Source organism: Littorina saxatilis, linkage group LG8 (genome assembly GCF_037325665.1).
Source record: "Littorina saxatilis isolate snail1 linkage group LG8, US_GU_Lsax_2.0, whole genome shotgun sequence".
Lineage (NCBI taxonomy): Eukaryota > Metazoa > Mollusca > Gastropoda > Littorinimorpha > Littorinidae > Littorina > Littorina saxatilis.
Window position 1 is genome coordinate 27,212,482 of NC_090252.1, and position 15,233 is coordinate 27,227,714.

At 45.9% G+C, this 15,233-nt stretch overlaps 1 protein-coding gene across 8 annotated transcripts in view; it reads right to left on the bottom strand.

Moving 5' to 3' along the window:
• The window catches only part of LOC138973187 (neural cell adhesion molecule 2-like), a 65,243-nt gene that overhangs the window by 35,341 nt on the left and 14,669 nt on the right, over positions 1–15,233 (bottom strand). For all 8 annotated transcript variants that reach the window (XM_070345886.1, XM_070345884.1, XM_070345885.1 and 5 more), the window contains exons 10-11: positions 1,775–1,880; positions 51–218 (exon numbers count right to left, since the gene is read on the bottom strand). In XM_070345886.1, the coding sequence (XP_070201987.1) occupies positions 51–218; positions 1,775–1,880 (274 nt within the window). The remainder of the gene's footprint in view (positions 1–50; positions 219–1,774; positions 1,881–15,233) is intronic.

Sequence of the window (15,233 nt, forward strand, 5' to 3'; positions counted from 1 at the left end):
GATTCTACATCAACAATCATTCAGACTGATCCAAATCTACAGCAGCTCACCACGGTCGATAGTCCTGGATTTCTCCTCCCCTCCGTTGTTCAACTTGTTGTACTTGAGGAGGTACTGTGTGACCGCCTGACCGCCATCCTCCGCAGGGGGGGTGATGGCCAGTCCCAGCTTGGTGGCCCTTGTGTCCTGCACCGTGATGCCCACCTCCCCGGGCACTCCTGCACCACACACCACACACCATGACATATCAACGCGCAAACATCATTTACCACCTCCTCGGGCACCCCTGCCACACACCATGACATCTCACCACGCTAACATCATTTACCACCTCCCCAGGCACCCCTGCACCACACACCACACACCATGACATCTCACCACGCTAACATCATTTACCACCTCCCCGGGCACTCCTGCACCACACACCACACACCATGACATATCACCGCGCAAACATCATTTACCACCTCCCCGGGCACCCCTGCACCACACACCATGACATCTCACCACGCTAACATCATGTACCACCTCCCCGGGCACCCCTGCACCACACACAAAACACCGTGACATCTCACAGCACAAACATCTTTTACCACCTCCTCGGGCACCCCTGCACCACACACCATGACATCTCACCACGCTAACATCATTTACCACCTCCTCGGGCACCCCTGCACCACACACCATGACATCTCACCGCGCAAAAATCACTTACCACCTCCCCGGGCACCGCTGCACCACATAACACAGCATGACATCTCACCACGCAAACATCATTTACCACCTCCCAGGGCACCACACACCATGACATCTCACAATGCTAACATCATTTACCACCTTCCCGGGCACCCCTGCACCACGACATCTCACAACGCTAACATCATTTACCACCTCCCCGGGCACCCCTGCACCACACACAAAACACCGTGACATCTCACAGCACAAACATCTTTTACCACCTCCTCGGGCACCCCTGCACCACACACCATGACATCTCACCACGCTAACATCATTTACCACCTCCTCGGGCACTGCTGCACCACACACCATGACATCTCACCGCGCAAACATCATTTACAACCTCCCCGGGCACCCCTGCACCACATCATGACATCTCACCACGCAAACATCATTTACCACCTCCCCGGGCATCACACACCATGACATCTCATCACGCTAACATCATTTACCACCTCCCCGGGCACCCCTGCACCACACAGCATGACATCTCACCACGCTAACATCATTTACCACCTCCCCGGGCACCCCTGCACCACATCATGACATCTCACCACGCAAACATCATTTACCATCTCCCCGGGCACCACACACCATGACATCTCTTCACGCAAACATCATTTACCACCTCCCCCGGCACCCCTGCACCACATCACACAGCATGACATCTCATCATGCAAACATCATTTACCATCTCCCCGGGCACCACACACCATGACATCTCTTCACGCAAACATCATTTACCACCTCCCCGGGCACCCCTGCACCACATCACACAGCATGACATCTCATCATGCAAACATCATTTACCACCTCCCCAGGCACCTCTGCCACACACCTTCTGAGAAGGGGCGTTAATAAGTGTTCCTCTTTATTACTTCATGGTACAGCACTTGATAAAAAGAACATTTCTTTGTCATCCAAATGGAAAGATTATAAGCACAACCATTTGCAAAGGCAACCAAACACCATCTTCAAGGGAGTCAAGTATGCAAAATGGATAGCACAATCTGCGCTTTGCTTTTTTGACACTCACTTGCTTGTTCAAAGGTAAGCTGCTCTGTATTCTCGCCAAATCTATTGGAGGCCTTGCAGCTGTAGCTTCCGAACACGCTTCCTACATTGCCGTTGGCCACCGTGGGCTGCACACACAGCGACACCATGAAGCAACATCAACAGTGGGATGGAAACAGAAACACATAAATGACACCCCCCCCCCCCCCCCAACATTTTTTAGGAGGAAAAAAGGCAAAATTGTGCAATCTGGGGATCTCAAAATGATATGACACTTTGAAATAGACAGAAAATAAATAACTCTGAACAATTTCATGAGTGGGAGCCCAAAATGTTGCCAGGACTGAACATTTTGGAAGGCCGGGGTCCAGGGGCCACAAAGGCTCCGGCGGGGTGCAGGGGCATTTTAGCATTTTAGGGAGGGTTTAGGTGGCCTCTCCCAACTTGTCAATTTTAGAACAAACAAGCTTTTTGGAGATGCATAATATATACATCTTGTAAACTTGAAGGTTTTTGTAACTGACCAGCTGAAAATTAATTTTAGCATTTCATGAGGGGGCTATTTGAGCCTCTGCTGGCTTTAAAACTGATAACAGCAAACAAACAACAAATATACTTGAAGATGTTTGGTTGTATCACTCTTGCTAGGAGGTCTACAAAAACAAGTGGTCAACACATTTCAAGAAGGTCTTTTAGAAGCTCCTATAAGCTTAAACAAAATCTTAAAATTGGAGATACACAAAAGTAAAAAATCTTGTAAACTTGAAGGTTTTTGTAACTAACCAGCTGAAAGTGAATTTTTAGCAATTCAAGAGTTGCTACTTAAGCCTCTCCTGGCTTTAAAACTGATAACAGCACACACTTTTTTTTTTGGGGGGGGGGGGGGGATGAATGCACAAAATCAAAAACCTCTATACATAAAGGTGTTTGGTTGCATCACTCTTGCTAGGGGGTCTACACAAACAAGTGGTAAACACATTTCAAGAAGGGCTTTAGAAGCGGCTTAAACAAAAACTTAAAATTGGAGATGCACATAATTAAAAAATCTTGTAAACTTGAAGGTATTTGATTTCATCACCTACTTTTGTCTTTGTTTAAAACAAATGTTTACTGCATTAAAGGAAAATCGCCATGCAAACAAAGCAAACACAGAAAATAACAGTCACCTCTCTTGTACTACACATCTTTACTTGTAGCTTATGATTTTATCATTGCAGGTGGTATATTCTCAAATAATTGTTGAACCATAGCTTGAACCAAAGGAGAAACAAGTTTCAAGTCAGTTTGTTTCAATTAACCCTTTCGCTGCCAATCAAAACTTGCGTATGTGCATTCCTGACTGCCAGGGAATATTGGAGTTCGGGGTGTAATAATTCACAAAAAATTCTAGCTCCAAACTGGCAGTAGGTAGGTAAGTAAAACCTATGTTATTTTTAAAGGAAATTGAACCAAGAATCTGTTTTTAGTGTCTAATCATGGAAATAATAATTAGTTTGGCTTATAATGATGTTTAAATATGAACTTTTGAAAAATCTGTCCGGCGCATCTTCTGGTGCCTGTGGATCAAACACAGGTGGCTGTTTTGCTTACTCCGAGAAAGGATTATAATCACTGTCATCTACCTGTTTCCAACGAATCGTCCGAAAGAAGATCTCCCCCTTCCCCTGTCAGTATCCATAATCATTTGCACCGCCTGTAGCGTCAGTCCGGCTTTGTTTTTCCCAGACCTCGGAACCCCTGTTTTGCACTTAGAGTATTCTCAAACAAACTTGGTGTATTTTCAGAACAAGAAGGGCAAAGCCCATACGACTCACATGCTTACATAGCAATGACATCATACACTAAGAACTGCTTTACACATTTTTCCTACCAAAATACATGTGACCTTGACCCAAGGTCAAGGTCATCCAAGGTCATGCAACACAAAGCTGTTAATTCAAGACATAGGAAGTACAATGGTGCTTATTGGCTCTTTCTACCATGAGATATGGTCACTTTTAGTGGTTCACTACCTTATTTTGGTCACATTTCATAAGGGTCAAAGTGACCTTGACCTTGATCATATGTGACCAAATGTGTCTCATGATGAAAGCATAACATGTGCCCCACATAATTTTTAAGTTTGAAACAGTTATCTTCCATAGTTCAGGGTCAAGGTCACTTCAAAATATGTATACAATCCAACTTTGAAGAGCTCCTGTGACCTTGACCTTGAAGCAAGGTAAACCAAACTGGTATCAAAAGATGGGGCTTACTTTGCCCTATATATCATATATAGGTGAGGTATTGAATCTCAAAAACTTCAGAGAAAATGGGAAAAATGTGAAAAATAGCTGTTTTTTAGGCAACATTTATGGCCCCTGCGACCTTGACCTTGAAGCAAGGTCAAGATGCTATGTATGTTTTTGGGGGCCTTGTCATCATACACCATCTTGCCAAATTTGGTACTGATAGACTGAATAGCGTCCAAGAAATATCCAACGTTAAAGTTTTCCGGACGGACGTCCGGACGGACGGACGGACGGACGTCCGGACGGACGGACGGACGGACGGACGACTCGGGTGAGTACATAGACTCACTTTTGCTTCGCATGTGAGTCAAAAATGAACGTACTCCACACAGCATTTCAACATCCATGATTCAAACATGCTTCACACGCGTCCGCCACATCGTTAATTAAGTTTAGGCTATACAGTCGAGATCGCTTTACACAAAATGAAAGGGACCAATATTTTTTTTCGAGTTAACGTTTTTTCGCGATAACGAAAATGATCAAACTGATCACTTTTTTTTAAAAAGCAAGTTAAAGAAGATAAAACAGTGCCATACCTTAAAAAAAAGCCTCCGTAGTGCGCGGCGCACGAAGTACACGGTTCAGTCAGAGTCAGCAGTTTTGTCGTCTGCTACAGTTCATTATTTTGTTGTACACTTTAATTCCTCACAAAAAAGAATAAAATTCATTGCAGTGTTTAAAATCCATTGCAGTGTTTATGAATTCATACAGGACGAAAGAAATCCGTCAACTTCAACTGTTTGACAGGCTCACTGCACTTTCCGACGAACCGTTCAATTCTTGTGTACATTTAAAACAAATCCTTTTTTCAATTTTTACTGACAAAAACTGTAATCATGTGTCAAAATACTGGATCGGCTTCAAGATGGGCTTGTGAATAAAAGTAGTGTAGGAATTTTTCTCGTCGTATTTTTTCCCCACTGACTGTACTGATTGTATTCTCGACAATCATGCGTACAGAATACGGTGAAATCGTATGGGTTCCCAGGTCTGTTTTCCCTACTAGGGCCCGGTCGACTGTCACCGTTAGCCATTTTGACAAGTCGAGATTTCTCTCCCCTACCCTGTCGGAAAATAGCCTTCAGACGCAAAACCGCGTCACCATTTATGTTTATTCATGAGAATGAGGTATCCTTCCAAGCCATTGGCTGCTATTTGTGCGTCAGCAGTGACGTAGCATTTCTGGAAAATTCCTGAACGGAGAAGACGGGTAAACCCGTCCTAAGGCGCTGCGGCTGCACAAGCGCATGACGGGTATACCCGTCATAAGGCAGTCAAGGGGTTAAACACCTTCAAAAGGGCTAACTGCTCAGGTTATAAAAGAAGAAGGTTTAGACAAAAACAGAAATCACCAGTTATATCCCTTGCTAATGCTATACACAGTCTTCTGATGCTGCTTTTCAATTCATCATTTCCACCACAAGGCTGATTCCTTAGCGCGGTGTGGTGGTTTGAGTGCCTCGATGACCCGGAGAGCTATGCCAGCGGGAGTGTAAACTCCTGGTAGGGCCACCCAAGCTGGACAGGTCAAAGGGTAGAGGTCAGACTAATTCAGCCACCTCTCCCCGAGGCTAATGGGGTATGAGAAGGATCACTCAGACAAAAAACCAAGGACGGGGGACGTTCTGCAGCCATGGACGGCAAGTCTCCTACGACAAGGAAAAGTCGGAGAAGAAACCACTGCTGAAGACGGATGCGCTGGGCCAAAGTGCGCGTAACGACAGTGCAACGCATTTCACTCCCATGATGGACAACGACGATTCAACACGTGATGGTGCTCTGCCTGTGGAGTCCCCCCGGGCTGGTAGAGTGCCGGGCCCTATGCCTCAAAGGGGCCCAACAAAAGCTACCGGAGGTCACCCCGTCCCGCCGCGAGGAGCCAGGCTACGGAGGCGGAGAGTAAATGCTACTGGCCAAAGAACAACAAGCGCGCAGGAGACTCCTCGACCGCTGAACATTCTTCAATGGAATGCGGAAGGAGTGTACAACAAAAAGCTTCCTCTCACTGAAAGACTGTATGCCGACAATATTGATGTAGCCTGTATCCAAGAAACGCACCTGAATCCGAACCACCGGTTCACCATCAGAGGATACCAAACCTGCAGACAGGACAGAGAAGGAAGACACAAAGGAGGAGTGCTGATGCTCATCAAGAACAGTATACCAGCACAAGAAATCAAAGTGGACACAAATCAGCAAGCTGAAGTCCAAGGAGTCAAAATCACAGTGGACAGCTCTGTCATTACCATCTACAACCTGTACTGCCCCCCAGACAAAGAACTTTCCTTGCAGTATCTGGAAATTCTACAAGCCGAGAGCTGTTTGGTTGTTGGCGATTTCAACAGCCACTCAACTTGTTGGGGCTACGAGGAGACGGACAGAAGAGGAGAGGAAGTGGAGGACTGGCAGATCGATGCTCAAACGATACTGCTGAACGATCCAGAAGACCCACCCACCTTCTTCTCACGCAGGCGGCTGTCGACTTCCACCCCAGACCTTGCCTTTGCAACTGATGACCTCTCCAAGAAAACCACAAGAGGGATACTGAGCCAGTTAGGAGGCAGCGACCACCGGCCAGTGAAGCTGGCCATCAACTTGCAGTACAGGCCACAGAACAGTACAACGTTTCCAAGATGGAACTACAAGAAGGCAGACTGGAACATATTTGCGAGCCTCACAGACCTCTACACCAGGGGCCTGAAGACAGACGACCTGAACATCAACCGGGTCACCAGGAACTTCAACCAGGCCATCGTGAAAGCAGCTTCAGAAACAATCCCACGGGGCGCACGCAAGAACTACAGGCCCTACTGGACGGAAGAGCTTCAGGAGCTTGAGGATGAAGTCAGCAGTATCAGAGAAGAAGTGGAGGAGAACCCCTCTGTTGACAACAACATCACCCTGAAAGCAGCCACTGCCAAGTACAGGAGAGCCTACCTCCAAGCAGCAAGATCAAGCTGGAGGGAGAAGACGGAGAAGCTGAACCTAGAAAGGGACGGCAACAAGCTGTGGAAGCTGACGAAAGCCATGAACGACGAAGACACAAGAGCAGCGACAATCACCATCTCGCAGGGCCAAGAGTTGCTGACAGGAAGAAAGGCTGCCAACCTTTTCATTGACAACTACGAGAAAGTCAGCAACATCACTGTACCAGAAGAAAGAAGAGCAGAGATACAGGAGGAGAGAAGAACCTCCAATGAGCATCAGCCAGGGGAACACATGAACAAGCCGTTCAACCATCAGGAGCTGGCAGATGCCATGAAAGCCTTGCATGAAAGAAAGTCGCCAGGGCCAGACAAGATCACCAACGAGATGCTTCTACATTTAGGCACAAGGGCAAAAACACAGCTACTGAAGCTCTACAACAACAGCTGGAAGACTGGCCATGTCCCGCAAGTCTGGCGAGAAGCTGATATGGTCCCGATCCACACGAAAGGCAAAGACCGAGCGAAGGTGGACTCATACAGACCCATCAGCCTCACTAGCTGAGTGGGCAAACTCATGGAACGGCTGATCAACACCAGGCTCACTTGGCATCTGGAGAAGAACAACACCTTTTCTCCAGAACAGGCCGGCTTCAGGCAACATCGCTCGACCGAGGACCAGGTGGCATACATCGCCCAGAAGATCGAAGATGGCTACCAGGACAAGAAACACACCCTGACGATCTGGATTGACATGGAGAAGGCCTTTGACAAGGTCTGGAAGGAAGGGCTGAAGCTGAAGCTCCAGAAGAGTGGCGTGGCCGGATGTATGTTCCAGTGGATTTGCCAGTACTTGAACAACAGGAAAGCAAAAGTCCATGTAAGCGGGCAGTACAGTCGGATGAAGACGCTGAAAGACGGAGTCCCACAGGGTGGAGTCCTCAGCCCCACCTTGTTCCTAGTCTTCATCAACGACATCGTCAAGGACCTCCCTCGAAATGTCCATGGAGCCATCTACGCGGACGATCTTGCACTCTGGTGCTCGGAAGAGCACATCACAACAGCAAACTACAGGATGCAAGAGGCGCTGAAAGTGCTTGAGGACTGGACAAAGAAGTGGCTCGTCAACATCAACACCAGGAAGACCACTTCCACGATCTTTAGTCTGTCCCCGAAAGAACTGAAGGCCAACCTCAAGCTCTGCGGACAGACGCTGCAGGCTGACAACACCCCCACGTACCTTGGCGTGACCTTTGACAGGCGACTCACCTGGAAACAGCAGACAGAGAAAGTCGAAGCCAGAGCCAAGCTAAGGTTAGCACTAATGAAAAAGCTAACTGGCACAACGTGGGGCGCAGATGCAGCAATCCTCAAGAAGATGTACGTGGGCAGCGTCAGACCAGTACTTGAGTACGGAGTGACGGCATGGGGCACAGCAGCCAAGTCAAATTTTGACAGAGTCAGCAAGGTGCAGAACCAGGCGGCCAGAATCATCACTGGCGCCATGCGGTCAACCCCTATCCAAGAGCTGGAAAACATCATGGGCCTTGAGCCCATGGAAGACAGAAGGGACACCAAACTCCTCACCCAGGCAGCTAAATTCAAACGACTGCCAACTCACCCCATGAAAGACAGACTGTGCCAACCAACAAAAGGAAGACTGAAGAGAGGAAGCTTCATCCACCAGACGAGGGTGTTGGAAAGGAGACACCAAGATATCCTGGACCAACAACCCAAAGATATCCCCCAATACCTTGAAAACCCAAGCTGGAGTGATGAAGGAAGACCCCAGATACGCTGCAGTATTCCTGGCGTTGGCAAGAAAGACTCCCACAGCTGTGCTGAACTGAAGTCTCTCACCATTGAACACATCCACAACTCCTACCCCCAACGCCAATGGACTCATGTATACACTGACGGATCTGCCGACCAGGCTGTCAGAAGTGGTGGTGCCGGAATCTACATAAAGTACCCAGGAGGTCGAGAAGAAGAACACATCTCCCTCGCTACCGGCCTCTACTCCACCAACTTCAAGGCTGAAGCAGTAGCGCTCCAGACAGGTGCAGCCCACGTTGAGCACAGTCCACTCTCCTCCAACAACGTTGTGTTCTTCAGCGACGCAAAGTCAGTCCTGCAGGCCTTAGACACTGCCAGAGACAAAGAACTGAATGACCTGTCATCCGCCTTCACCTCCCTGTGCAGAGCCCACACAGTCGTGCTGCAATGGGTCCCCTCTCACTGCAACATTTCTTTCTTTCTTTATTTGGTGTTTAACGTCGTTTTCAACAACGAAGGTTATATCGCGACGAGGGAAAGGGGAGAGATGGGATAGGGGAAAGGGGGGGGGGGGGGGGGGGGGGGAGGAGATGGGATAGAGCCACTTGTTAAGTGTTTCTTGTTCACAAAAGCACTAATCAAAAAATTGCCTCAGGAGCCAGATCTGGGCGGAAGCGACCACGGTGCAAGGGAAGCTCTATGGCAGTCTGGACGACCTACAGCGCACGGCAACATTTGCGCGGGGAACCGGCGTTTCCATCTGAGTGATCGACAAGAACAAGAAGAAGAATTCATCATTTCAGGAGTTATTATTCTAAAATTATTGTTGAATCATAGCTTGAATTAAAAGAGAAATACAGTCGAACTCGCTTAACACTTTCGCGACGGGACACTGATAAATCAGTACCAGCGCTGACACGCCCATGGACGGGACGCGCATTTTTCAGTACCAGCCATAGAGGGTACACGACTCGTGATTGCTTCCCGGTTTTTGAAGCTTGCAAATAAATTGAGTTGTTTCCCTTGATACACTTGGCGTCCCCTTCTGCCATTTGCAAATTCGCCTGATTTGTGTGCGTTTTTGAGAAAAAAAAATGAATCAAAGGCGAGCCTTGTCTCGGGAGGAGATTCTCCGGATGTTGGACCTAGAGGATCCCGTAGAGCATGATTCGGACGTATCGTTTTCGCCTCACGAAAGCGATACAAGCAGTGAAAGTGAGGAAGAAACAGTCCCGTTGTTGCTAGTACGAGTCGGCAAACTACACGTGGTAGGCGGTGATACTGCTAGACGAACATGTATCTCGGAATCGTGCAAGAGCTATGGGGGCGTGGCAGCACTGATAACAATGGATGGCTGGAGCCTTCAAATCCTTTTGGAATTGTTCATAGGTGTACAGTTGGTACTTTGTTGTGAAAATGTGACTTATATTCAATATGGATTACCTAGACATCATTTGGTGAGTGTTACAGTTTTGTTTCATTTGAGTCAGGATGCTGTGAGTGAATGCGTGATTTGCTTGTTTTTTTCTTTGTACTGTCTCCTTATTTCTGTGTACAATGTTAACAATATTTCAGCTAATTCATAGGTTTTACACCTTGTTTGGTTATAACATTATTTATAATACTTTCTGTTAAAAAATAACTTTTAAAACAAGAAGGGCAAAGCCCATACGACTCACATGCTTTACACATTTTTCCTACCAAAATACATGTGACCTTGACCAGGTCATCCAAGGTCATGCAACACAAAGCTGTTAATTCAAGACATAGGAAGTACAATGGTGCTTATTGGCTCTTTCTACCATGAGATATGGTCACTTTTAGTGGTTCACTACCTTATTTTGGTCACATTTCATAAGGGTCAAAGTGACCTTGACCTTGATCATATGTGACCGAATGTGTCTCATGATGAAAGCATAACATGTGCCCCACATAATTTTTAAGTTTGAAACAGTTATCTTCCATAGTTCAGGGTCAAGGTCACTTCAAAATATGTATACAATCCAACTTTGAAGAGCTCCTGTGACCTTGACCTTGAAGCAAGGTAAACCAAACTGGTATCAAAAGATGGGGCTTACTTTGCCCTATATATCATATATAGGTGAGGTATTGAATCTCAAAAACTTCAGAGAAAATGGGAAAAATATGAAAAATAGCTGTTTTTTAGGCAACATTTATGGCCCCTGCGACCTTGACCTTGAAGCAAGGTCAAGATGCTATGTATGTTTTTTGGGGCCTTGTCATCATACACCATCTTGCCAAATTTGGTACTGATAGACTGAATAGTGTCCAAGAAATATCCAACGTTAAAGTTTTCCGGACGGACGGACGGACGGACGGACGGACGGACGGACGGACGACTCGGGTGAGTACATAGACTCACTTTTGCTTCGCATGTGAGTCAAAAAGCAGTGGAAAATAAAACACACACAAAATATGTTAAAAAACACAAATTATCCCCCTTTCACCCCCCTTTGCTAAAACAAATCGCGTGACAAACTTATAAATAGCACGACTGAACTGGGCATCCATTTTTGAATTAGTACACAAAATTTGGTGGTGATTGGACTTAATTCAAGCTTGCTAGACAGATTTCTTTACAGTTACTGATTTTTGGGAAGTTTCTTGGTGGCAAGCTTGGGCAGGCAGGACGTAAACGCCGTGGCAGTGCTAGTCACAATAGTGTTAAGACGAATCACTGGGGATCGGAAAAAAAGTTCGTCTTAACCAAAATTCGTATTAAGAAAATTGATTGATTTTTTTTTTTGATTTTTTTTTTTTTTAAAGTCTTGTAATCTACATTTTATGGTGTTTCAATTTGTTTCTTTCGCAACTTTCATGCTGCTTCACGTTTGGACAATAAAGTGACATATTCAGTTACATGTTCATGTGTGTCTCATGTTGAGTGATGATTGTTGAGTTTGAATGAGAGTGAGCACACAGATGTTTCATCCAGTTGTTACGTTTTTGGTCACACACACACACTGACACTGTCCACATTGGCGGTGTTCCTATCATTTGTCCGGAATCACTTACCTTGGCGACGGGTAGCAAACCTTGGCCAATTTAGTTTTTTTTTCTTTTTTGGTTGCGACATGATGTTCAAATCCAAATCGAAAGCACTGACTGACTGATAAACCATCGCGAACCGGCCAACGCAAACGTTGAGAGTGTGGTTTCCCTTGTCCAAGGGAAACCACTCTGGCATCTATATTTTTTGGTAATGGCTTCCGTTCAAAACATTGATGTTTCGTTTTTGGTATTCGCGAAGGAAATAAACGTCAGTCAGTCATTCATGTTCAGTGTCTGAGCTATCAATCACTTTGATTCTAAATTTAAAATTGTTTTGTGAGTACAGTGTAATCAGTTTAACTTTATTCAGTGATCGGTTGAGCGATGGTTCAAGCAGTCGACGCAAGGGAAGACCGACACATGTATTCAAACTTCTCAAATTCCCATGATATGTCGATCTCGGGACGAGTTTAAAGATTTCGTCATAAGCGTGAGTAAATTACAGACATTATGCATGCTTGGGAATCCAAAAAGTGCTCGTTATAAGCATAAATTCGTTACAAAGAATTCGTTTCAAGCATTTTTTTTAAGCATGAAGAAAGAGGTATTCAGTTGGGAACTTAAAACTAATACGTTATAAGTCAAAATTCGTAACTAGCGTGTTCGTTTTAGGTGGGTTCGACTGTATGTTTAAATTAAGTGTGTTTCACTTGCAAACTTTCTAAAGGACTCAATGTATCAGAATGTAAATACCACTGGTTCACAGATTAGGAATACAATTTTTTTCTACCACATCACTTAAGGTCTCTGAATCCCTGCAAGTGGGGTATATAAAGTTGTGGGTGAGCAGAACACCCCCGGGGGGCCGGGTAGCTCAGGTGGTAGAGCACTGGACTTGTGATCGAAAGGTCGCTGGTTCGAATCCGGGCCGGGCCGGACACAGGTCAACCTTATGTGCAGACCCAGAGACGGTATCCATCTCCCACCCCTGTATCACCACAGTGGCACGTAAAAGACCTCGGTCATTCTGCAATAAGTGCAGATGGCTGATACCACCCAAACACGCATACACTTGTGTATCTCATCTAAAGTCGGGTTAAAACCCGGGAACATGCCCCTAATGGCTTTGCCGTGATGGCGTAAAACTTGATGCAACATTCTATGACGGCTTACTAGTGCCAAAACCTAGGGTTACCATTTTCACATGAAAATGAGTAATTAACAGTGTTAATTAGTAATTAGTAATTAACAGTGTTAATTACTAATTTTCATTTTTGCCTTGTTTTTGATCACAGTAGTCGGATTTTAAGAGTCTGCACTGAGAGGCTTCAATGTGCAGCAAACATTACTCTCACACAATTTCTGAAATATCTTTTAATAGAAGGCCTTATCGAGCAAGTTATCTGACGGGAAGATGCATATCACAGTTTTCTGCAATAGCGCTTTCCTTAAACGTTGTTTTGGGTATCTTAGAAAAGAATAATCGACACCGAAAACTTTCGAATTGAAGCTGTTCGTAGCAGACAACTTTTGATCGGCTGTGGTCTCACACTTTCACAGATATCTTTCAATAAAATTCCTTATTCGACAAGTTGTCGGGCAGACAGCCGTACCTCATATTTGTTACCACTACCACACTCATAACTTTGCTTTGTAGTGTATTAGTGAAGGACAATCGATCCGAAAATGTTCGAACTGAGAGGAAAAATGGCGGCCGGCCGGACATGTGCTGAAGGTCCGACCACTAGCAGACGGATCTCTTCGGTCGAGACTCACACACTTTCACAAATATCTTTCGATAGAATTCGTTATTCAACAAGTTGTGGGACAGACAGTTGTATGTCACGGTTATCTACACATGCGCTCAGCTCTCATTGTTAATTTGCATCGGATTAAAGAACTATGGACCAGAAAAGTTTCGAATCGAAGGATGTTTCGCTCTGGCCGGCATAACAGTCGCGCATGCGCATTGAGCCCCCACAGTCAAGAGGCACATGAAAATGAGTAATTAATGTGTGAAAATTACTAATTTTGTCTCCCCGGAAAGCGGCGTATGGCTGCCTGAATGGCGGGGTAAAAACGGTCATACACGTAAAAACCCACTGCTAAAACATGAGTGAACGTGGGAGTTTCAGCCCATGAACGATGAAGAAGAAGACTAATTTTGTGTGTGTGTGTGTGTGTTGTTTTTACACCTGTTTCTTGTTCCGTTGTGCTCTCACACCGCCCCGTCCCTGCACTCACTGCTCCAACCACCTCTGAATTTCGTTCCGCTGCCAGACTTGTTGGTTTTACAGACGCTCCAGGGGGGGATGTCTGGTCGCTGCGGTACGCTACCCTCGGAAGATGACACTGCACTTCTGCTGAGTCACTCCGACGGTGTTCAGTAGTGGGTCTGTCCCGAGCTAACGGACGCAGCCCACTACCTACTATGCCCCCTACAAACGACATTGACTTTTAAGTCGCGGAGCCAGACTGAGTGAGCGTCCCCTCCAAAGAGCAGACCGCCACAACGTCCCTCCGTTGACCCCCCAGAACATCCCACGTTGAAGACTGACAGCAGAACTACTATTCAGGGAAGGATCGAACAGGAACACCGAGACCAAGGTCACCATGATAGCTCCGGGCATGAAAGGCCACAAGAGCAAGGACAATTTATATTTTCGATGATTAATGAGATGAGGATGATTATAATGATGATGCTTTGGATTTCCAATTTGGTTTTTGAGACTACGTGACAGGGCAGCACTCTACGCTTACTGTCATAATATATCCTGGTGTCAACCAGGCCCGAGAACTGCCGCACCTGCGGTGTTGGTCAGGTATACACAACCTGAGCACCCTCAAAGTCGCATTCGTTAAGTGAATGACACTCGGCTGTGTGATCCCAGCCTTCCCACAGGAACCATAACACTTCCACTCTGGGTAGGAGCCGACCGTAGCCCGAAAAACCCACATGACCCTGACGGGATTCGAACCCACGACCTCCCGGCCCGCAGCCCGATGCGCTAACCACTGGGCTACGGGGGCCGGTAAATTACAAATTTTTAGTTTTGGCACAAGTAAGCCGTCAGGAAGCAAGCCAAAACTGAAAATTAGACATTAACACTGGAAAATTAGACATTAACATTGGAAAATTAGTAATTTTCACGTCATAATTGTAATCTTCTTGTGAAAATTAGTAACTTTCACAGGTTAATTACTAATTTTTTGTTTTGGCGCTAGTAAGCCCTCATAACATTTGCCAGGATGACATGACATAGCTGCTCCCTACATGTCACTCAATTTGGTCAATTTGGTAATGGTGAAAGGTAGTTGACCTTCTGTACACTGAACGGAGTGTAAACAACAGCTGCCAGGGATTAACAAAAAAAAAGGTAAAAAGAGAAATTCAAGTTTTACGCCCTCACGGCAAAGCCATTAGGGGCATTTTCCCGGGTTTTAACCCGACTTTAGATGAGATACACAGGTGTAT